Below are 21,901 nucleotides of genomic sequence, written 5' to 3'. Positions count from 1 at the left end.
ACTTGTACGTGCTTCGTCAGTGTGCAGGTGTGTGTGTCTGTGTGTGTATTATTCTCTTAAAAGTTCTGCGTCTGGCATGAATTGGAGGAAGTGGCTCCGACTTCCCGAGGAAATGTGGAGAGGAAACTCGGTGGGCTTTGACCTCTCTGGCTGCACCAGACCCACAAGAAGACTCACCGGACAGAACCAGGGAGGGAGGGAAGGGAGGAGAGAAGACAAACGCTGCCTTTCATTGTACCAGAACAAGTGAGGAAGCAAGAAGCACTCACAAAGATATTCGGTTCCAGGCGTAGGAGATTTCTGCGGTGGGTTTTGAGTGAAGATGAGGTTTCTCAGAGCTCTGAGCGCTTTGCTCTGCTGCTCGCTGTCCTCTGCACAGACACTGGATCCTGGTGGGAAAAATGTCTGCAAAGATTCAAGGTACGCTTCAGCTGTTGCTTTCCTACTTGGTAGCAGAACACACACCAAATTGTCTGACTTAAATGTTTTCAGCTATTCAGAGCTTATTTCTTTTGCACTATTTCTGGTGTTTTCTGTAATTTAGGCTCTATTGATCATATCTTGCATATTCAGGGACTCCCCCAGTCCGGTCTGTTGCACTGGATGGCGTCAGCAGGGAAAAGAGTGCACCATACGTGAGTTTGGAGTAATCCAAAGTTCACTTTGATGGTCTTATGTTGTGTTGGATTGTTATTTATTCTCATTCTGTGTGTGTTTATGTGTGTAGCTGTCTGTGAAGGTGAACAGGCGTGTCTTGAGAATGAAGTCTGTATATTTCCTGGAGTGTGTCGCTGCCCACCTGGCTTCTATGGAGCTCAGTGTAAAACAGGTGAGTTGCTGGAAACGATACTAGATGTTTGTCATCTTCTTAGCAACATGACAAAAGTCACGAGTCAAACGGTGCGGATGCTTTCAAAAATGATGTGATATGTAATAGGGAAAGTGGATTTCTTGTTTTAAATCCAGGGCTGTGTCTATTAGAAGACCAGCACAGCTCAGGGAAATCTGCAGAAACACATTTGGATGTAAAAAAAATCCAAAAACTGCATTGCGCAACTTCAGAAAAAATTTCCTGAATCATACATTTGATGTTTTTCTCTGGTGGAGTTAAAGTAATAACAACTACTTTGTTTTATACTGGTATGTATTAAATATTTACCTCTTTCATTTCTCTTTTCTTTTGTTTTTGTCACACTGAAAATTCTTCACATTATCACACGTTTTATTATCAGACAAAGATAACCTGAGTAATTACAAAGAGCTGCTTTTAAATGGTACTTTTATTAATTAGGTGAAAATCTATGTAAACCAACCTGAGCCTCTGTGACTGTCCTCCTAACGTAATAACTGGCTGTGCCATCAAGCCCGTTAGTTTAATTGGCATTGTCTCTTTTACATCACTGCGGAGGATTGTTTTGATTACTGATCAAAAAATTACCAAAGTAGAAACAGTCTGACAACATTAAATAAACTAACATATTTAAAAGCCACTGGCCCCCATTGGTTTGTAAAGGGAAAGAAACTTCCCATTTGAAACATTCTCCACAAATGAACAAGGAAAAGTCTACCACAATCAAAAGTGTCAAAAAGTGTCCTAATCAAAGTCTGGATTTAAATCTGATTGCGATTATGCTACATGACCTTAAATAGGGCATCCCTTCTTAAATTCATTGAACTAGGTTTATTTAGATAACTTTTCCCCCTTAAACTAAATCGCAGGCTGAAAGCAGCATTTTGAGTTTACTCAGGAGTCGTCGTCGTCTCACATTAAAGCTTGTCTGATGATCCGTAGCATTTAAGTGGTAAATGAAGCGGTCTTCCATCTGCTTTGTAAATAATCCCTGTTTTGTTTTAAACACAAGAGTGTCCACTGGCGTTTTGGGCCCCAGACTGCCGACAGGTGTGTCCGTGCTACCCTCATGGCCGCTGTAATCCTGTCACCGGCGAGTGTACGTGCTACCCCACCCGCTGGGGTTCCCTTTGCCAGAACACCTGCAAGTGCACTGTCAACGGCCACTGCCACCGTGTCAATGGAAAATGCATCTGCAACAAAGGCTGGTGGTCCCAGATGTGCTCCAAACCGTGCCAGTGCTCCAGCGGTGGCTCCGTGGATTCCAGCTGCGACCCACTAACAGGCCGCTGCCAGTGCCACGGGGGCCACTGGGGCATGAAATGCCACGCCACGTGCAACTGTAACCAGTCTCCGTGTAACGAGCGGACCGGAGTGTGTGAATGCGAGGCAGGCTCCTGGGGGCCCAGCTGTGACAGGAACTGTAACTGTGACCTCTCACACAGCAGCTGTGACCCGGCCTCTGGGGAGTGCCTCTGCCACCCAGGGTACATGGGTGCTTCATGCAGCCGTCCTTGTGAAGCTGGGTACTATGGCAGCAGCTGTACAATGAGGTAAAAGATGAATTTAGAGCCGTTTGTTTCCTATGTTAAAACATCCTGTCATCCTGACTCTGACTCCTGCCTCTAGATGTGGTTCCTGTAAAGACAAGCGGCCGTGCTCGTCCACCGATGGTGCCTGCGCTGCCTGTGAACCCGGCCTGAATGGCACACGATGTGACCAGCCATGCGCTACTGGTTTCTATGGAGAAGGCTGCAACGATAAGTGTCCGCGGTGCTGGAACAATGAACCCTGTGAACCAAAAACCGGGAAATGTTGGAGATGTGACCCTGGATGGACCGGAACCAGGTTTGCAAGAGTTTTTGAGAGGGAAAAAGAATGGAAATAAAGAAATAGAAAATAGATTATTAACTAGAAATCCAAGTTGTACAAATTGCATCACTTTGGTTTGTCTCTATTTTTGTGTTTCTCATTTAAAATCCCAATTCAATTATTTGTGGCTGTAATGTGGTTTTACTTTCTAAATCTGTGCTGTTTTTTGTGCTCATCCAGGTGTGAGGAGCCCTGCTCAGATGGGACGTATGGGGACGCCTGCCGCTTCCTGTGCAGTCCCTGTTTCCATGGTAACTGTCATCATGTGACAGGAAGATGTGTCTGTCAGCCAGGTTTTCAAGGAGAAAGGTAAACTATCAGACCCACAGTCTGAATATAGATTGTTTTATTTTTCTAGAAATACATTTATGACTCCACATAGACAAGTAATAACCATCCACACAGAATGTCTTCATATCTCCGCACAATGCCAAGTTTTTATCAGAAATTGCAAATTATTTACATCTTCTTTTAAGAATTTAAATATAAATTGGGGGTAATGGTGGTAGGAGTTTGTCTTCCAAGTCTATCAGACTGACCCAGGACAGCTGCGGCTACTACCCAGTAGCTTGCGTCCATCAGTGTGTGAGTGAATGGGTGAATGTAGTGTGAAGCACTTTGGGCTCCTCTGGACTTGATAAGGCGCACATTTACCATTTTGTTTACTCTGGAAAAAAATTAATGTTTACTCTGAAAAATAATGGATAGTGAATGAATAGTCTGTGTTGTGGTGTGTCACAATGAAAATGTAATGTTCTGCAGTAATGAAGCGATTATTGGTTAACTCATTCTTAATTTGACCGCTGCAAAAGCAGCTGATTCATCAAAAATTTCCTGGCAACATTCTTCATTTACCAGCAGGATAAAGATTTAAAGGCTTAGTAATAATATAATAAAGTCTTTGTGTACTTCTGACAGACAATTACTACAACAGACTTCACTGATATAAATGTAATGTTATATGGAAATTCTAATGGATATGTCTATTTGTATAAATAAAAAATCTTTATAAACACAGTTTGTTAGATTACAGTGTATTTTATTGTCTAAATGTTCAATTCATTTATTCATATTTTGCTCAAAGCTTAAACTTCCAGAGTTCTGCCAGCTCAAACTGGATCTGATCATCTTCATTTCTACCTATTTATGGTTGGGTTCAGATGAAATACCAAATAATTATTCTGAGGCAGCTAACAGCTCATGGTAACAGCTGGACAGTGGGAGCTCATCAAGAAAACAACAAATATCTGGTTTAATCAATTTTATTCCACATCTCTGTGTTATTCAGAGAGCATCAAATTACAACGTAATTCATTGTCGTAGTTTAAAGCAGTACTCTGAGTGTCGCTGTCATTTCCAGCTGTAACAACACCTGTCCCGCTCCGCTGTTTGGCCTCAACTGTTCGTCCCTCTGTGACTGTGGTGAAGGAGTCGGCTGCCACCCCGTCACTGGTGCTTGCCCCTACAGTATGTGCACCGCCTTACAGGATCTTTGTTTCATGATGCAAGTGTTTCCTTTTAAGCCCAAAGGACCTCTAATGTTGCGTGTCCACCAGGTGGTAGAGGTGCTGTGCTCGCAGGCGTGCTGGTTCCCTTGTTCCTGCTGTTTTTTGCTGTACTGTGTTGCTGCTTGTGTTGCGGAGGAGGTCCAGCTGACAGCAAAAACAGGTCTGTTCCTACTCACATTCATAAATATTACTGGTTTAAGTCGTTGTATGGGATGTGCTACAGTCTAAATCTATTAGTATCAGAGACATTATTTAAATTCCTTGATAACTTCAAAAAATATAATTGTATATGTTTATCTACTGGTTAAAATACAAGTGTTATGTAGTTTATGTTGAGCAATATTCAGTGCTTTTAATAATTCTAATTCTAATTCATTAAATTTAACTTACCGGTACGACTCGTTTATTTGGGGAAAATGTCTCCCCCTTCTGGCAGTACGAATAATTGCACAAATCTTCTCACTTAAGTTGATGCTTTACCATGACGACATAAATTAAGTTACTTTTCACTGTTAATCAGCCTACTAGTCACATGGTAAAACTATGACAAGTTGTGTTAAATTTGAATTTATATATCTTATAATTGATAGTGCATATTAGTCAATATGAGTACATTAAAACAACCATGTAACCATGTCTCTGCTTACAAAGCTATAAACTCTGACTTTTGGGGGTCAAAACCAGTGTAAAAGCTCCTAACCCTTTTATTTTGACTCCCTGCTGTCTTCCTCCTGTTGCAGTGCGGCTGTGGCTGATGGCGGCATGTTGGTCAGGATGAAATATCACGTCTACAGCGTCCTGGCGAACATCGGCGCTGCCCTCCCCTGTATGTCGGACTGGTCTTCCGGCCTGCCTCGAGTCACTGGTCAGTACCAACTCAAAGTGTTTTTCCTGTAACAATTGTTCCCACAAAGTCTACATTTAGCTGTTGTTTAGACCTTTCCTGCTGTTATTACCCGCACTTGCAGGATATTTTTATTGGCTGACAGCTCAGAAAGAGTGGAGAAAAGAGAATGTGATGAAGGAAATGAAAGAAAAAGACCTAGAAAAGAAGTGGACTAATCATAATTCATCATTACAGCAATAGTATCGCAACGGCACATTTTTCCTGACACAGTGCAGACCTGTTTTCAGTTGACTGACCAGTGCTGAGTGAGAAGTTGCTTGTGAAGTTGTTTTATTACTAAACTCTGCTTCTTCACAACGTTCCCCCTGACCTGTCTGCTGCATTTTTTGGTTTTCATTATGCTAGTTGCTCCTGGATTTCTAAAGAAAATGAACAAATCTTTGAAGCTTTCACAGAACAATCGGGTTTATACTGAGATAAAATGACAGACAGGAGGACTCTTATTTATTCCCTAGACTATTGAAAGCATTTGGCTTCATTTAATTTTATTCAGGAAAATCAATGCAAAGGAAGCAAATTAGTGAATTTGTGTCATTTTCCTTCCATTTGACAAATATGCACAACTTTGTTATCTATAAAATCCAAATAAAATACATTGCAGTTGTGCTTGTAATGTTACAAAATGTGTGAAAGTTCAAGTAATATGACTACTTTTTTCAAGCCGAGTATATTTAAAGCTTCATGTCTTTCCCATGTTTAGTTTTAACCTCACAAGCTTCATGTTTTGATTTGTTTCGGGACTCTTTCGGACAGTGTCTCACCACGACCCAGAGGTGACTTTCAACCACAGCTTCATCGAGCCTCCCTCTTCTGGCTGGGTCACCGAGGGGTCGTCCTTCGACAGTGACGAAGAGGAGGGCGAGGCTCTCTACTGCGTTCCTCCAAGAGAAGGTAGGAGCTCAAACTCTGCACAGGAGCAGCAGTTTTACAACAACGTCTTCTATAAACATCCTCTGTGTGTCCACAGACATCCCGGCCGTGGCGGGTGGGGAGTTCCAGGAGATGAGCTCCAAGTGCAATATGTTCCTGGACCCGTCCGGGTTCAGCAGCGAGGACATCGCTTCGTCCTTCAACATCCCTCGCACCTCCAGCAACGCCAAGTCCAAGAGGCCGTCCGTGTCATTTGCAGAAGGGACGCGCTTTAGTCCTAAGGAGAGGCGTGGGTCCGGTCAGGACCCTGGTGCTCCTCCGCGTAACAAAGTGAAGACCCCCTGGGGGGTTCTGATGCTGTCCGCCCTCCAAAGTCAGGGAGGGACAGCTAGAACTGGGGAGGAAGACAGAGCTGAGGAAGAGGAGAGGGAAGATGGGGATGAGGGTCAAGCAACAGAGACACAAGAGTCGAGCTGTGAGGTGGTGGAACAGGAAGTAGACACAAGCCCAAATTTACAAGTCCCTGGGACGTCAGGGCAAAGGCGGACCATGTCCAACACAGCTGCGCATAAAGGAACCCCACTGCTCAACTCTGAGGGTGAGGCGGGGGCTCTTCATAAGGTTACCACGGTGTATGTGACAGTCGGTAAGGCCGGCAGGCCTGTGACAAAAGCAGAGTCGAGCTCTGAAGGACCGGTCCAGGCCATGCTGCGCAGACTCGGCAGCCTGCAGAGACAAAAGGAGCAGGACGGCGGAAGAGCCAAGTCAAAGGCAGCCGAGGGGATCACCAAACCCCCGAGGAGGAAGCTGGGAGCTCGGGCTGCCGTGTGGGAGCAGGGAGGGCCGTCAGGAGGTGAGGCTAAGCCAGTCAGGCGGAAGAACGCCTCCAGCGGCGCTTCAGAGGCTCCTCCATCAGAGGGGAACACGCCAAATCGGCCCCTGTCATCCATCCTGAAGAGCGTCCCAGAGGTGGCCATCAGCGGGTCAGGTCTGAGAGCTGAAGGAAGAGCCATGCAGGGTGTGGATGCAGCTGCAGGGCAAACAGAGTGCAGCTATCTGACCGTGGGACCAACAGGAGAGACGACTCAGGCCATCAACAACCAGGGAGCAGCAAACGATGAACCCTGCTATGAAAACGTCTTAATCTCACAACAATAACTCAGAGACACCGAGTCAGCAGGTCTGATCTTGATGCAACCAGATTATTCCTCTGCAGTGACGTTTCAGACAGAAATGGGATGATGATGGTGCTTTAGCAGAAAAACGTACAGAAGTGCAGTTTACATGATGACGCTTGTCTTAAAGATTACAATCTGTTTACGCTCGATTAAGGTTTAGATATTTATGCAAAGAGTGTGAAAACAGATACAATGAAACATGTCAGAGCAAGAGGCCAGAGGTCATGTTGTTTGAAATGAGTCATCCTTCACAGATTGAGTCGCAGGGAACTGAAACCGGGTGATTTGTATGCGTGTTGCAGAATCATGTGGGAAAAAAAGTACCAAAATATGATTCCTGGCATGGGGTGTCCTGATTTTTTTTTTACAGCAGATTTCTTGTAGATTTCTGTAAACATAATTACACAGAAGAGAGAAAGCTGAACTTGTAAACATGTTTTCACATCCACAGCTTTAATGTCAACATTCCCTCAAACAGGAAACCACCCAGCATGAAGCACTGCTGTTTGGCAGCAACATCTCTTAAGTTTATTGTGTTTTATTCACGCCACAAAGTCAAAGTTACAGGTAGGAAAAACAAAATAAAAAAAGATTTAGGACACAGTTGTAGTTGTTTTAAGGCAGAATGTAGTGTTAGGTCCTTTCTGTCTTTTCCTGTCTGAACTGAATCTGTTCTGTATTTGATGAAGTCGATCAGCTGACGCTGTAAACACACAAGCTAGCCACTCAGAAAATCAGCCGTCTGAACTTTAACCGTTTGGACTTTCTCTGAATGCTGCCGTTTGCTGATTTTTATTAGTTACGTTGCCAGTGTTTTGTGAACTTTTCACAGCCAGCACAGACGGTTATTGTGAAAACGACTCATTCGTGACACATTATTTTAAACTCACATGACACACACAAATAAAAACTAGTAAGAAAATGTTAAACTACTTCTTCTCTGCCCCAGATGGGTTTGGACAGCCGAGCCAGTACTTGGCGATGGATCTGGGGTACGGAGGCATAGCAGGGTCAACTCTTTTGGTCCTCAGGTCAACTCTGTAGTATTTATCTAGAACACAAAAGCAAGCCAGTCTCAAACTATTTCACTGCTTCAGGGAGCTTCATCCTGGTAGATATTTTAAAGATGCAGGACTTAATTATTTTGTTGAGTTTTGTCACGTAAAAAAGTAAGAGAAAAACCTTGTGGTAAGAGGCACATGGAAAGTATCACACAGCAAAAAAGAGGAACTGCCATGATTTAAGCCATTTCTGTTTTGTCATGAGGACAAGTAAAGATCATGTGAAACTGGTTACTATAATACGTCTTCCAGACAGAGCTGGAAGGGTAATAAAATTAATTTCAAACTAAATCTCAGTAAAACTCAAGACTTTCCATCTGTTAAAATGTGCAAAATCTTTGTCTGTTGTTAATGTTACGGGTTTCTGATGCAAACTGGTTTGGCTTAAATAAGGAGTTGATCTTAAACGTGACTGATTTCAAACATTTTTTAAATAAATAACCTGTTTAGCCTTTACCTTTGTAGCAGGAAGGTATTACAGTTGAGGGAGGATTTAAACAACTGGCTTAACTTTTGTTACATATGTTTGGTTTTTAGACCAAATTCATTTCTTTTATTGTCCAGTAATGTTAAAAAAAGTATGTGATTGGATCCCGTCTCCCATGATGCTTCATAGGCAGCTTAAGACAAGATGAGGTCTTTGTTTTTGCTTTTTTATCACTGTGATGCTAAGAGGTACTGTTTATCATTTTCTTTAACTTCACAATGATGTGGTAGTTTTTGTCGATCAATAACATAAAGCTGACCACATGAAACTGTCATTTTTGGTTTTAGTGTGAGAAAAGGCTGATAACGGTTGGAGGTTGAATACATTCTAGTACAATATAATTTGAGCATCTTAATTATGAACATAATACCTAAATTTACTATGAGTTTAAATGATTACATATTACTATTTACCTGCTTTAAAGAAGTAAACACTCTGGATGGGCATTTCTCCCTGGAAGAATCGATCATTCCTGGTGTCGTAGTTGCCTCTGTTGTTCTGGTTGTAACGGTCCCAGTCCCGGTCCCACCTTCTGTTCTGGTCCCAGTCCTGATTCCATCGTCTGTCCAGGTCCCAGTCCCGATCCCGCCGCCTGTCCTGGTCCCGGCCCAGCCTCTCCTCCATCTCCATCCTCCTCTCTGCCAATCTCAGACCCATCTCCATGCCCCTCTCAGCAAACCCCTGGCCCATGCCCATGCCCTGCTCGGCCATGGACCCCCAGGAAGGAGACCGGTTCTGTCGCCTCCGACCTCTCTGCCATCCGTTCTGCTGGTACTGCTGCCCCCACTGCTGGTCGGGCCGGGACGACAACCCCAAAGGAGCAACGTAGATCCTGCCGGCCATGGCAGCATCCACTGGAGACTTGAGGCCTTTCCAGTCTTTGTTGATGAAGTGATGCTTGTCGTGATGCTGAGGCGCTGCAGAAGATCAGAGTCATCAGCAAGTAGATATGCTTCTTCCTCTCAAAGCGTATACAGAACCTTGAAACAGTATTGCCGCCATTTGAACTTTCCCACATTTTTGTTTTTAACTGCAGCTATTATTTTATGATAGAAAAACACAGAGTAGCACATAATTGTGAAGTGTTAAGTAAAAACAAAATTCCTTTTTAAAAATAAAATCTGAAAAGTGGCACAAGCATTTCTATTCAGGGCCTTCAAGCCAATACTTTGTCGAACATCTTTATCTGCAATTACAACTAGAACCTTTTTTTAGGGTGCACCTCCAGTAACTTTGTGCATGTAAATAGGAACGTGCTTCCCAGTCTTCTTTGCACAGTTGCTCAAGATTAGACAGATTGGATGGAGAGCATCTGAAAACATTTAAAAAAAATCTTTGATCAGATTGTCATTTGGATTTCTTACTTCACAATCATGAAAGTACTTTAAGTCGGAGCCACATTGGCACATTATGTCAGTTTGTGACATGACAATCATCTTAAAATACATTTAAGTTTGTGGTTGTAAGGTGACAAAACGTGAAAAGGTTTAAGCTGTTTGAATCCTCTTGCTAAACTTACAGTCAGAGAAAAGTTCGCTGAAGTATCGCTCATAGTTGCTGTAGTACAGATCAGTGTAGCGCCTGAACAGCGTGGATGGAGATCTCTCAGACATGGCGGCACACTCCTCGTGGGAAGGTTGGTGCAAAAACTCGTACACATAGTACTGGTCACCTGGATGAAACCACAGAATAAAAAATGGTCAAGCATCTAAGAAGCTTCTGCTCACCTTTTAAACAGAAGAAAATGTCAAAGATACAACAATAAGTTCTGGAAATACCTTTGAAGAAGTAAACTTTCTCTTTTCCGTGGTGGCTGTGAGCAGGAAGGGCGAACGCTGCATCCACATGATCAGGAATCTTGTCAAAGCCAACGCTGATGTCCCGTGGATAATCGTCCTCCAGGATGCCCTCTTCAAACCTCCAGTACTTGTTTCCCTGATGAAAGTTTTAATCAGAACAAACATTAGAAACCGGAGGACGATAAGAGTTGCCAGTTGATGTCTCCTTGCCGCCACCTTAAAGATGTAGGTCTTCCCCTGACAGTTGATGCGAGTGAATGCAGCGTCGATTGGCCCGCTGATGCCCCACACATCTTTTATCAGCTTTGGGTAACCAGGAAGAACCGACTTCTGGTCCATCTCAAAGAAGTACTCCCCTGGAAAGCAGAAAGCTCACAATCACAACCAAACCAGAGCAATGGTGATTCGACGAATGTTGTGGAAGTTGAGACAAAGCACCTCTGAAGGCATAGATGGAGCCGTTTTTAAGCTGCATGAAGGAGCCAAAAGGCCTCCCACTGCAGACCTCGGCATCTGGGTCAGGAGCTGCTGTGGTGACGCCAACAGTGGTGGTGGCCACTGTGGTGGCCAGTGTGGTTTTGGGAGCAGTGGTGGTGGCTGAAGGAGCCTGAGGAGCTCCAGTCGTGGCAGCGAGCTCACTTTCGGGAGTCACTCTTTGGTTCACCAGCCGTGGAGGTTTTGTCATTTTTTTCAGATTGGTCTCTGGAGGTTGATGCAGTCTTTGGTTGAAGTCTGAGACAGTAGGCTGGGTGGATGCAACATCAGCGGGACCTTTTGGGGTTGGAGTGGTGCTTCCAAACAAATCATCATCGTCGTCGTCCTCTGCAAACACAAACGTGTCGCCACGAGCTGAGGGGACATGAGTAATGTTAACAGCAGTGCTTATGTGGGGATTTTGAGCAGAGACTGTATAAAATATGCAGGGTATTGTTTGGAGCGGATGGGCGGTGAGGGTTCTTACTCGTCATGCCACAGATGGCCTCATAGTCAGAGCAGCAGCTTTTGTAATACTTGCACATGGAGTCGCACTGGCACTTCCTCTGAGCCTGAAAGCCGTTTTCACATTGGTCCAGACAAGACTCTTTGGATAAAACGACGCACTTCGTTCAGTTTGTCTCCCGGAGCTGATTCTGGTTGTTAGTGACTCTCCCAGACAAATTAATTTCCTCTGGTTCTTGATTAGATCTTATTTGATTATAGTTCCCATGGGACTTTGATAGAACAGCACAAGGCAAAAATCAGGTTTTCCCAATTATACCGACAAGAACCCTGATTAGTTAGAGGCTCCTTTGTTGATTAATTACTGGAGGGGAGGTCAGTTCTTGGAACAATCAAAGTACAGGATTGTTGGATTGCATTCAGGCAACATTGTGAGACACATTGCAGCTATTCGATTTATTTTAGTCAAACTTTTATTCATGGCAAAAACTCTATGGGCAAATTATCGGCTTTCTGGATGCCACGCACAAACTTTAGTGGTTTTTGATGGTTAAAGTGATGAATTAATAATAAATAAGTGAATCATTAAGTGGAACAAGAAGGATTTGTTGTTTTGACAATCTGAAAAGTGTTTTGTGCATTTGTTTTCAGTTTCCTTTACTCTGGTTCCACTGAATAAAATCCAGTGCAACCAGTTGCCTTCAGAAGTTTAAGGTTTTATGGCTCTAATGGACTTTGATGATGGTGACCGAACAGAAAATGGGATAAAGAAAGGGGGGAAGACATTCAGCAAATGTCTAAGATCAGGAATCAAAAACTGGACAGCTGTGTCAAGGACTTTTCCCCTGATAAACTGTATCTGCACAACACGCTACTCCCATCTGTGTGTGATTTAGCAACTCTTTCTTTGTGAAGGCCTTAGACATTAGTGAACAAACAGCAGAGCAATAAAGATATGAAGAAGTTTAAAGTTTATAAAACATACTCCAGACTTTTACGCGTCTTACAGAGAACTGTTCAATCGATCACCTGAGAATAAAATGAGTGCAGCACTGAAGCTACAAAGCTAATAAATAATCTTTATCTGAAGTAACAGGAGAGGCAATGAGAGCAATACTCAAAATTATGAACTTGTATCCTGCATTGAATGTAAAACGGTGTGATGGAAAGCTAATATGGTGAATTCCATAATTGACACAGCGAAACATGGTGGTGGCAGCATCATGCTGTGTATGGGTGCTTGTATGTGTGATGGATGTGAAATTGTGGCGGTATTTCATCTTCAAACAGAGCAACAGCTGCCAGTAGTTACTAAAGCATCAACGCGGTAGTAAAGACCAAAACATGTTCATGTGTTAGAATGGATCAGTGAAAGTCCAGACAGAGAATCTGTGGCCGGACTTGAAAATGAATGTCTACAGAAGTTCTTCATCCAGTCTGACCGAGTTAGTGTTTTTTAAAAAAAAAAAGAATTTCAGTCTCTGAACATGCAAAACTGGTAGCATACCCCCAAACCCTTACAGCTGCTACAGCGCCAGGTGGTTCTACCAAATACATACTCTGCATGGCTGAACACAAATGCAGGCCACACTTTTCAATTTTATTAATTTTTTTTAACTCTTTGAAACATTCTGAAAAACACATTTCCTTTATGGCTACTTTTAGAACTATGTTCTGCTTTAAGTTGGTATTTCGTAGAAAATTTATTTTACCACTTTAAAGTGAAAAATGTGAAAAAAATGAAGTCATGAATACAAGCTGCTAAGTTATTTTACTGCAGTTTTGTTTTTTTTAGGTAAATCGTTATCTAATGCAAGATCAATGTGAGATGATTGCTTGTTATTTTACCTCTTAATATAAGGTCTATTTCTCTTTTCTAAACTGATATATTTAGATCTTTAAATAATTGACACCCATCTCGACAAATGATTCCCTATATACACGTTTATTAATTTACCTTCAGAGTTCTGCCATGTATACATAACAAAAACAGGCTTCTGACCAGATCAAAGTTAATTAATTAGTCCATCAAATTCAGAATGAACAGAATAATTCCAAAAATATTTTCCATTTCACTACCAGGACAAGCAAAATGTTAGTAACAACAGCAGCAAAAGAGTTTGACCCTGAAAATAACAAATCTTATAGGATAAAAAGAAGTTGTTTCCGAAATGGAAAATACTTTTAGCTTAATTTTTATTGCGTCACTCACCAGTGAAGATCCCCTCAGTGAAGGCCTTGGCGCTCAGAGAGAGCAGGAGGATTAAACACAACTTCATGCTGCTTCTGTTCTGCCAGCAGGCAGACTGAGGAGGTAATGATAAATCATGTGCTCCGGTTATTGGAAACATGTGTCAGTCACCCCTCTTCCCTCTGTTTACTTTAACTTCGTTTGTTCACAAGCAACCAAGCCTGGACGGAAAAAGAAAGGAATCAATAAAGAACAAAATGCTGGATCCGTCTGACCCTCTGCTCAGGCCCGAAGGAACCATTTAATCTGTTTTTGGTGCAGTTTATGAATCTTAAAGCCAGTGTTATATATTTTATGGAATCGATAATATTGGACATTATGTCTAAGTTATGTTTCTTATGTGGGACCTCCGATATGTGTTAGGACAGGTGGACAGCTCTGTCTTACAAACTGTGCAGAAAATAGAGCGCATAAATGGTTTTAGAGAGAAACAGACACATCCTACAGAAAACGATGAGCAAGAAGAGGTAAAAACCAACCTTCAAAAAGCAATTTTGCCTCTGGGCATTTCTCCCAGGCAGACAGCAACAATAATCCAAATCCATTCGAAGGAGTACTATTCCTGTGTAAGATGAATAAATCTTAACATATTGGAAAAAATCTTTCCCCTTCTGTTGCCTGGTGGGAAGTTGGAAGACACATTTGTGGCATGACATCAAGTCGTTTTGAATCTGTAACCCTTCAAGAAATTCAACACATTTACACTCAGAAGTAAAATTAGCCAATAAAGTCTATCCATGAGAAACATAATCTTTGCGTAAATTCAGCTGTTCATTTGTAGGTCTCAGACGTTTGTTGTGGAACATTAGTTTACTTTTCACAAGTTCACTTTTTTGAAATATAGGGTAAAAGCAGGCAATTAAACCAAATCAGTGAACATTGCATGATAGTTGAATTTGTCACTTAAGGCTTCCCAGGGAACTAATTAAGGTTTTTTTTTGCACCTCTTTGTTTAAACAGAAAACTTAATTCAATAGAGCTGTCAAGAATGACAAAATGCAAAACCAAACAACTTTGTTATTAATACTGAGTAAAAATGTTGTCTTTTCTCAACCTCCTGTATTTGAAATTTAACGGCTGTATGAGCACAACAGGATGGTTGTAGAATGGAAAACAAACAAACAAACAAAGAAGGTCCAAGCAATTTAGTCAGAAAAACTGAAAGCAATGTGGTTGAAACAAGGATATTCACAACAATAGAAATGGAGAACAAATTCCTCAAATACAGGAAACATAGCTTTGGACTAAACTGTATCACATGGAGGACGGAAAGTTGATTTAGTGATCTACATTAAGCATCTTTAAAATCTAAATGCCGGAAAATATTACAAAGACATATGTTATTGACTGGATAGCTGGATTTTGATGGTATTCTTAAATAATATTTATATCTGCAATAGGCAGTTGGAATAAAAGGAATACAAGCTAATCTCTACTCGAGATAAATTCATATGTGAATATAGACACTTTTGTCCCTATTCATTTAAACAATGTGCAGAAGGTTTGGAGATAATAATTTATTTATAGTTATTTATCCCTGTGATAGATCATTCTATTATATGAAAGAGAATCTCTAGAAACAACAAAGTATCCTTTATAATAATAATAATAATAAAATATATTCCCAGAATGCTTTATTGTAATCGTTAATTTAAGTTACTAACTACTTTAAGTGAAATTTAACTGAATTTATTCCTTAGTTTTCTTCAGTTTAAGCTTGGCTGTTTTCCTCTATTCCCCCAGCAGGGGGCCTGAAGTGTTTACAGCGCAGAGACTCCGTTCGCTGTGCGCATGCTCTGACCGGCTGTATTGAAGGTGGAGGAGAGGAGGATGGAGACCCAGCGGCTGAGCGTTTATTTACCCCAACCTCTCGGTAGAGTGACGGTCTTAAATTAATTGAATGATGCGATTCGTGTTGAATTACCCTAAAGAAGCGTTTGTTGTTGATTATTTCGCTCCATTAGGCCTTTGCAGAGCTCTGGTTGCTGTGGAAACGAGGACTATGACAGCTACAATCATCCTTTGTCTCCGCTGAATGAGGAAACACACAACAGTTCTTTCTTCGTGAGAAAAGAAAAGAGCCTTTTCTTCCTAGCTATTAATTCATTTTTTTTTGGCTCACTGAGCTTCAGTTTTTGCTTGTTTAAAGAAAAAACAAAGAATTATCAATGGAGGACAGAGCTGTAGACTAAACATCCGCGGAGTTCAAGATCAGCTTAAGAAAACAGCAGAGTGCAGGTGATGCAACGTGGTGAAAGCTGTCAGGTGTTATTTGTGGTCGTGTTCTCTAACTGGGTTTTCGCTTTAATGTGGCGCTCTGTGATATCTTCAGCATCAGCCTGAACCAGAGGCCTGTGTAAACAGCTGCAGGCCAGGACCTCCCTCTGCCTCCCAGTCAGTAGATGCTCTTGTCTTTGACGCTCTTCCTGTTTAGGCTCCATCGACGTCTCTCCTTCATGTTCAGCTCAGACAGACTCACTGTCCCGGACTATGTCAGCCGGCTGCAGAGAGGGAGGAGCGGCTCCGGCTGCGAGCCCAAGCCGGTCTCTCCGGGTCTCAGCGCCGACGTCCAGGCCGTCTTGAAGGACTCCCTCCCTGCCCTGCGCGAAGCCATCAGGAACCTCAAGGCAGCCAAGGAAAACTCGGACTCAGACGAGACCCGCAGGGCCGTGGCGGAGATTTACCAGCTGGTGGAGGAGGCCTGGGTGCTGCCCACGGTGGGGCGTCAGGTGGCCGAGGAGATCTGCAACAGGATCCGGCTGGATGGAGGCCTGGAGCTGCTGCTTCAGCTGCAGCAGACATCAGCTGTGGAGATTATCTATGAGTCTGCAAAGCTGCTGGAGCAGATTTTGATCTCAGAGAACAGGTACGGGACCAGTGGCGAGCGGTGAGGTGCAAAGCTGGTGAGGCACCGACTTAATCATAATCAGATATACAAATGTGGACCACCTGCATGTTATTGTTTACATAAGGAAATTTCGCGCATGCGGACAAAGCTGGAGGGCAAAAAGACAATTCCTTTACGTGCCGTCCATAGCCGCGCTGAATAATTCTGTTAACTCAATGAAACTTGACATGTAGATATTATTAATTTCGTGCTGTGCTTCACAGCAAAGGAAAAACCGTTGAAGTACAACTCAAAACCTCGTCTTTCTCGCTCTGCTTTGGCCAGGCTACACACATACTCGTTGCCATAGCAACTGACAACAATCCCCCCCCCCTAAAAAAACACTGAAATATTTCTCACACAAACAGCAGAACATTCAGTCTGTTGCAGTAGTATGGTTTTAATCTTTATGTTTATTTTGCGATTATTAATAAGTGATTGTTGTGGTAAGAGGAGAAAACTATAAATATATCGCTGCACTGTATGGCTAGCTCGCTGTTACTGTCTCTTATTCTGCAGTTGTGGAGTCACAATGTCTGGGATCATGAGCGCCCCCTGCCATGAGGCAGGAGAACTGCCTGCCTCACCTTGAATCTGTTCTCTGCGGTTTCTGATCGCTCCTCAGCACAGGAAACTCGTGACACACACAGTTGGTGACAAAAAACACTGTACGTTATATACATAAGCTAAAATCTGAAAAATTAGTTCATACATTAAATGTTTTTTAACCATTTTATTGGCGACGTACAGACAGGAGGAACATGCTCTCATAGAATGGCAGTTAGCGAGAGGTTGATCTATCCCAGGTGAGGCTCAGCTCGCTGCTGCCTCACCTGCTGCGCTTCCGAGCATTTGAATGGAAAAATGCGAAAATTCAGCAATTTTGAAGAAAAAATATAAAAAAATTTGGTTAAGCTAAATAAAAAAATAAACACTTTACTATACAAACCACAGAGTTAAAATAGCAATATAAATTATTTTATCATTATATTTTTCCATTATGACAGGCGAGGCTCCGACTGCCTCACTTGCCTCCCCTGACCGCACGTCACCGATATGGACTCTGAGAGAGAGTCAAAGGAAGTTTAACTCAACAAGTCACACTTAACTATCACATTAGAGCAGTTTTTGATACTGTTAGTTGATAATACAGGTAATAAAGTCCAGAGATTATGCTGACTAGTTTTAATATGCTTATTTTATTTTGCTCAAAGTATGAACTAAACTGAAAATCAAACTTTTCAGTGGTTTGTAACCATAGTTCATAACTATTGAATGGGTTAAAGTCTGTGTTCTGTGTTAACCATTCCAGAGTCTTAATGTAGTCTGCCTGCTTTTTTCATTTTAATCCAGATTTTAATTTGTGTTTGGGGTCATTGTCCTATTGTAGCATCCATGCATGCCCCAGTTTCAACCATTAATCTGTGGTTTCAGGTATCCTCCCTTCTTTAGTATACCAAACATTTGATCATGTTTAGTTTGAAAACGTCACTTTTTTCAATGTTTGTCAGCTCTAACCACAAGCCTTTCACCAGAATGCCATTGCATAGTCCTTGTGGGCTGCTGCTAGTACCAGTGCTTAAGGGTGTTGATTTCTGACCCAGAGGCTTATTTATTGATCAAGACCATCTCAGTCCATGTTAGTGTTAACCTGGCTTAACTGTGGACATTTACACTGGTGTTTCTGCAGTATCCAGTTAATTTCAAGCCTGAGCCTCAGTGATTCCTGTTCCCAAACATCATAACTAATTTTCCTTCATATAAATTTAACAATTGGATTAGGTGGTTGGTTCTTTGACACAGATGTCTTGACAGGTTAATGTGAGGCTTATTATTGAACATTATTATTGAACACATTATTGAACATGTGTGCACTGTATCGTGGCTCAAACACATCATAAAAATCAAAAGTTTGTATCACAGTAACGTCCATGATGAGTGCATGTAAACCTCTCATTGGAACTGTATGTTTGGGAAGGAAGCATGGTTTACAATTAGATCTGCCAACCAGTTAGCGCCACCCCGGTTTTTATTGATCATTCTCCTATCCCTTTCTTGATAGGGACTATGTAGCACGTATCGGTTTGGGGGTCATCCTTAACCTGACTCGACAGCAGGACGATGCCCAGCTGGCTCGCAGCGTCTCTGGCATCCTGGAGCACATGTTCAAACACACCGAGGAGACGTCTGTCCAGCTCATCTCCAACGGTGCCCTGGACGCCCTCCTCTTCTGGTGCCGGGGCACGGACCCCACCGTGCTGCGCCACTGTGCCGTGGCATTGGCCAACTGCGCAATGTATGGGGGCCACCGCTGTCAGCGTTGGATGATTGAGAAGCAGGCGGCAGAGTGGCTTTTCCCTCTGGCGTTTTCCAAAGAAGACGAGCTCATCCGCTTCCACGCCTGCCTAGCAGTGACGGTGTTGGCTGCGAACAGGGAGATTGAGAAAGAGGTGGTGAGGTCTGGAACGCTGGAGTTGGTGGAGCCTTTCATCGCCTCTTTGGATCCGGATGACTTCGCCCGCTGCTTACTGGACAGTGCAGACTGCATGCAGGGAAAGACAGCATCTGACCTTCAGCACCTTTTGCCATTATTAGATGGCACGAGAGTGGAGGGGAAATGTATTGCAGCCTTTTATCTCTGTGTTGAGACCAGTATCAAGTCCCGCCAGCGCAACACTAAGGTACAATCACTCCAGCTGACATAATCCTCAAATAATACCAGTGTTGGAGGTTAGTTTTTTCTTTTTTACTACATACTTATTTTCTCCTTTTTTAAGATATTTCAAGAGATCGGTGCAGTGCAGAGCCTTAAAAGAATCGTCATGTACTCCAGTAATGGGACGGTCTCCAGTCTCGCCAAGAGGGCCCTGAGTATGATGGGAGAAGAAGTCCCAAAGCGAATCTTGTCTTGTGTGCCCAACTGGAAGACCTGCGAGGTGCAGACATGGCTGCAGCAGGTTGGCTTCAGTGCCTTCAGCGACCGCTTTCAGGTAGGTCTAAGAAAAACCAACAAGGACCTCAGAGAAATACAGTTTCCTTCACTGGGAAAAGATAGTGACAAAATCTCTAATTCACAGCCTCTTGTCGTTCTATGTGACAGACGCACCAACAGCAAAGTTTTTCTCAACAAAAATGGCAAACAGTGTATTCATTTCCTTGCATTTCAGGAGTATGAAATCCTTTGTGTCAGACTCACTCAAAACCGCAATGAAATACATGGAAGTCTGTTTTTGTGGGGTGACGTAATAAGAAAGTGTTTAGTTTGAATGTATACGTTTGTAAAGACACATTAAAATCACCTTGAGATTGTAAGTGCCTCTTTGTCCTGCTGTGTCTTATAGGAGCTTCAGGTGGATGGAGATCTCCTACTGAACATCACAGATGAAGATCTAAGCTCTGATCTCAACATGGCTGCAGGTCTCACCCGCAAGAGGCAAGAAGATCAGACCAGTTCTCAACACGAGCCTGATGTAAAATGTCACTGGTCTGCAAGAAACAAATGCTTTGTGTCTTCATCCAGGTTTCTTAGAGACTTGCGTGTGCTGAAGACCTACGCCGACTACTCTACATGTGACCCCAACAACATGGCTGACTGGTTGGCTGAGGTGGATCCCCGTTTTCGACAGTACACCTATGGCCTGGTCCAGTCAGGCGTGGACCGCAACAACGTGGAGAACCTGACTGACCAGCAGCTGCAGCACGACTGCCATATTGATAACGGAGTCCACCGAGCGAAGATACTGTCCACCGCCAGCAGGCCGTTAAAGCCGAGCCACACAGACGCCCAGCCTCCAGGCCCTGACGTGTTCATCAGCTACCGTCGGACCACTGGTTCCCAACTGGCCAGGTATAGCCCAATAGGAAATTTCCCAAAATAATTCTCCCAAATTATTAGAAAACACAGCAATTTGTTTGTTTACCTCATTCTCCAGCCTTTTGAAGGTGCACCTGCAGGTCAGAGGATACAGTGTTTTTATAGATGTGGAGAAGCTGGAGGCGGGTAAATTTGAAGACAAACTAATCCAGAGCGTACAGAGGGCACGCAACTTCATCCTGGTCCTGTCTGCCAACGCGCTCGACAAGTGCATGGGCGACACCGCCATGAAGGACTGGGTGCATAAGGTCAGGAGGAACATACAGTTTAACACAAACGTAGAAGCATTTTCTAATTGGTGTAGATATTTGAGTGTGATGAGATGTGCTTTTCTTTTTGTTGTTACAAATAAGGACAAAAAAGATAGATTTAGACCTCAGCCATAATTGACTGCTTGTTTAATTTTTTCAAATTCATTCTTTTTTCCTTATCATTTGTTTTATTCCACATTCCTATTACCAAGGTTGTGTTTTGCACCTCTGGTTCCTCCCCCTGACATCTTGTATACATGAGTCGAAATAACAAATGTCTTTTCTGAAACCAGGCTAATGTGATGCTGTTCTGTACATGCAAGTGATTCCGCTCCTTTATGCATTTACACATTCAAAGGTAATATTTAAAGTGCTAATTATATTGCAGGAAATAGCCACGGCCCTGAGTGGTAAAAAGAACATTGTCCCCGTCACAGATAACTTCATGTGGCCTGACCCCATGTCACTGCCAGAGGATATGAGAGCTATCCTCAACTTCAATGGCATTAAGTGAGTATTACTACACTTCCGCTCACGTAGCCTTACTTTATCTTTTAAAACTACTCTCTCCAGGTTTTCTGTATGAATGAACCAGTTTGCTTGTGTTGCCTCTTGTCACAGATGGTCTCATGAATATCAGGAAGCTACAATTGAGAAAATCATCCGCTTTCTCAAAGGACGCCACGACACAACTGACGCCCCAGACGAATCCAAAAGTCAGAAGAAGAAATAAGCCAATCCAAACACAACTATAAAACTGTTTGTGATGCCATCTTCCACATGCCTATAGAACAGCCTTCCCTGCTCTGCCCGACAGCATGTGAAGTATACGTTTAGCCTGCTAACACAAATCAGTGAACAGATCCTTAATCCTTAAACAATAAGACTTAAAAAGGGAACTCCAGACTGTGTGTAATTAAGTTTAAGTCGTTAATGTCATTCCTCATTAACTGCTGTATTGGTGTAATCACGTTCAGTATATGCCTTTTATATCTCAGGAAAATAAGCGATAGACCAGCTGTCACTGGCATCCAGCAACATCATCATCAATAGCAATTTCTGAAGGCTCTACCAACCCTTCAGTATCAGTCAAGGTTATTGTATATGCACTTATTCTTTCTGTGTCATGTACATAACATAATAAATGAATCCAGGTCTCTAATATGA

General features: G+C 42.7%; 3 protein-coding genes across 4 annotated transcripts; 2 read left to right on the top strand and 1 right to left on the bottom strand.

Moving 5' to 3' along the window:
* Positions 1-70: 70 nt before the first annotated feature.
* Positions 71-7,767, top strand: scarf1 (scavenger receptor class F, member 1). Its single transcript, XM_027999253.1, has 11 exons — positions 71-420; positions 574-635; positions 728-829; positions 1,863-2,403; positions 2,480-2,698; positions 2,903-3,031; positions 4,083-4,189; positions 4,279-4,390; positions 4,971-5,095; positions 5,891-6,028; positions 6,105-7,767. Exons 1-11 carry the CDS (start codon positions 323-325, stop codon positions 7,163-7,165), a joined length of 2,694 nt encoding a protein of 897 aa, XP_027855054.1. The 5' UTR covers positions 71-322; the 3' UTR covers positions 7,166-7,767.
* On the bottom strand, positions 7,686-13,847 carry vtna (vitronectin a). Of its 2 annotated transcripts, XM_027999264.1 has the most exons (8): positions 13,684-13,837; positions 11,494-11,613; positions 10,971-11,381; positions 10,749-10,888; positions 10,512-10,668; positions 10,253-10,405; positions 9,147-9,650; positions 7,686-8,236 (listed from the first exon to the last, which is right to left on the bottom strand). In XM_027999264.1, exons 1-8 carry the CDS (start codon positions 13,820-13,822, stop codon positions 8,115-8,117), a joined length of 1,746 nt encoding a protein of 581 aa, XP_027855065.1. In that variant the 5' UTR covers positions 13,823-13,837; the 3' UTR covers positions 7,686-8,114. The 2 variants fall into 2 exon arrangements, with proteins under 2 accessions (XP_027855065.1, XP_027855068.1); XM_027999267.1 differs by lacking the exon at positions 11,494-11,613 and having other exon boundaries at positions 13,684-13,847.
* Positions 13,848-15,358: 1,511 nt separating this feature from the next.
* Positions 15,359-21,901, top strand: sarm1 (sterile alpha and TIR motif containing 1). Its single transcript, XM_027999254.1, has 8 exons — positions 15,359-16,588; positions 18,672-19,290; positions 19,387-19,599; positions 19,951-20,042; positions 20,130-20,456; positions 20,542-20,731; positions 21,123-21,244; positions 21,356-21,901. The coding sequence occupies exons 1-8, from the start codon at positions 16,125-16,127 to the stop codon at positions 21,465-21,467; spliced, it is 2,139 nt and encodes a 712-aa protein (XP_027855055.1). The 5' UTR covers positions 15,359-16,124; the 3' UTR covers positions 21,468-21,901.

The sequence above is a fragment of the Xiphophorus couchianus genome, chromosome 18, assembly GCF_001444195.1.
Source record: "Xiphophorus couchianus chromosome 18, X_couchianus-1.0, whole genome shotgun sequence".
NCBI classification, from domain to species: Eukaryota; Metazoa; Chordata; class Actinopteri; order Cyprinodontiformes; family Poeciliidae; genus Xiphophorus; species Xiphophorus couchianus.
Note: the sequence above shows the minus strand (reverse complement) of the source record. Positions and strands in the feature narration are given on the sequence as shown.

Coding starts and splice junctions, on each gene's coding strand:
- scarf1 (XM_027999253.1), top strand. CDS start 323: ATGAGGTTTCTCAGAGCTCTGAGCGCTTTGCTCTGCTGCTCGCTGTCC. Junction 3,032..4,082: donor CCAGGTTTTCAAGGAGAAAG/GTAAACTATCAG, acceptor TGTCATTTCCAG/CTGTAACAACACCTGTCCCG. Junction 4,391..4,970: donor CCAGCTGACAGCAAAAACAG/GTCTGTTCCTAC, acceptor CTCCTGTTGCAG/TGCGGCTGTGGCTGATGGCG.
- sarm1 (XM_027999254.1), top strand. CDS start 16,125: ATGCTCTTGTCTTTGACGCTCTTCCTGTTTAGGCTCCATCGACGTCTC. Junction 19,600..19,950: donor CCTTCAGCGACCGCTTTCAG/GTAGGTCTAAGA, acceptor TGTGTCTTATAG/GAGCTTCAGGTGGATGGAGA. Junction 20,732..21,122: donor TGAAGGACTGGGTGCATAAG/GTCAGGAGGAAC, acceptor ATTATATTGCAG/GAAATAGCCACGGCCCTGAG.
- vtna (XM_027999264.1), bottom strand. CDS start 13,822: ATGTTTCCAATAACCGGAGCACATGATTTATCATTACCTCCTCAGTCT. Junction 11,382..11,493: donor GGCCATCTGTGGCATGACGA/GTAAGAACCCTC, acceptor ATGTCCCCTCAG/CTCGTGGCGACACGTTTGTG. Junction 10,406..10,511: donor GAAAGTTTACTTCTTCAAAG/GTATTTCCAGAA, acceptor GGTTTCATCCAG/GTGACCAGTACTATGTGTAC.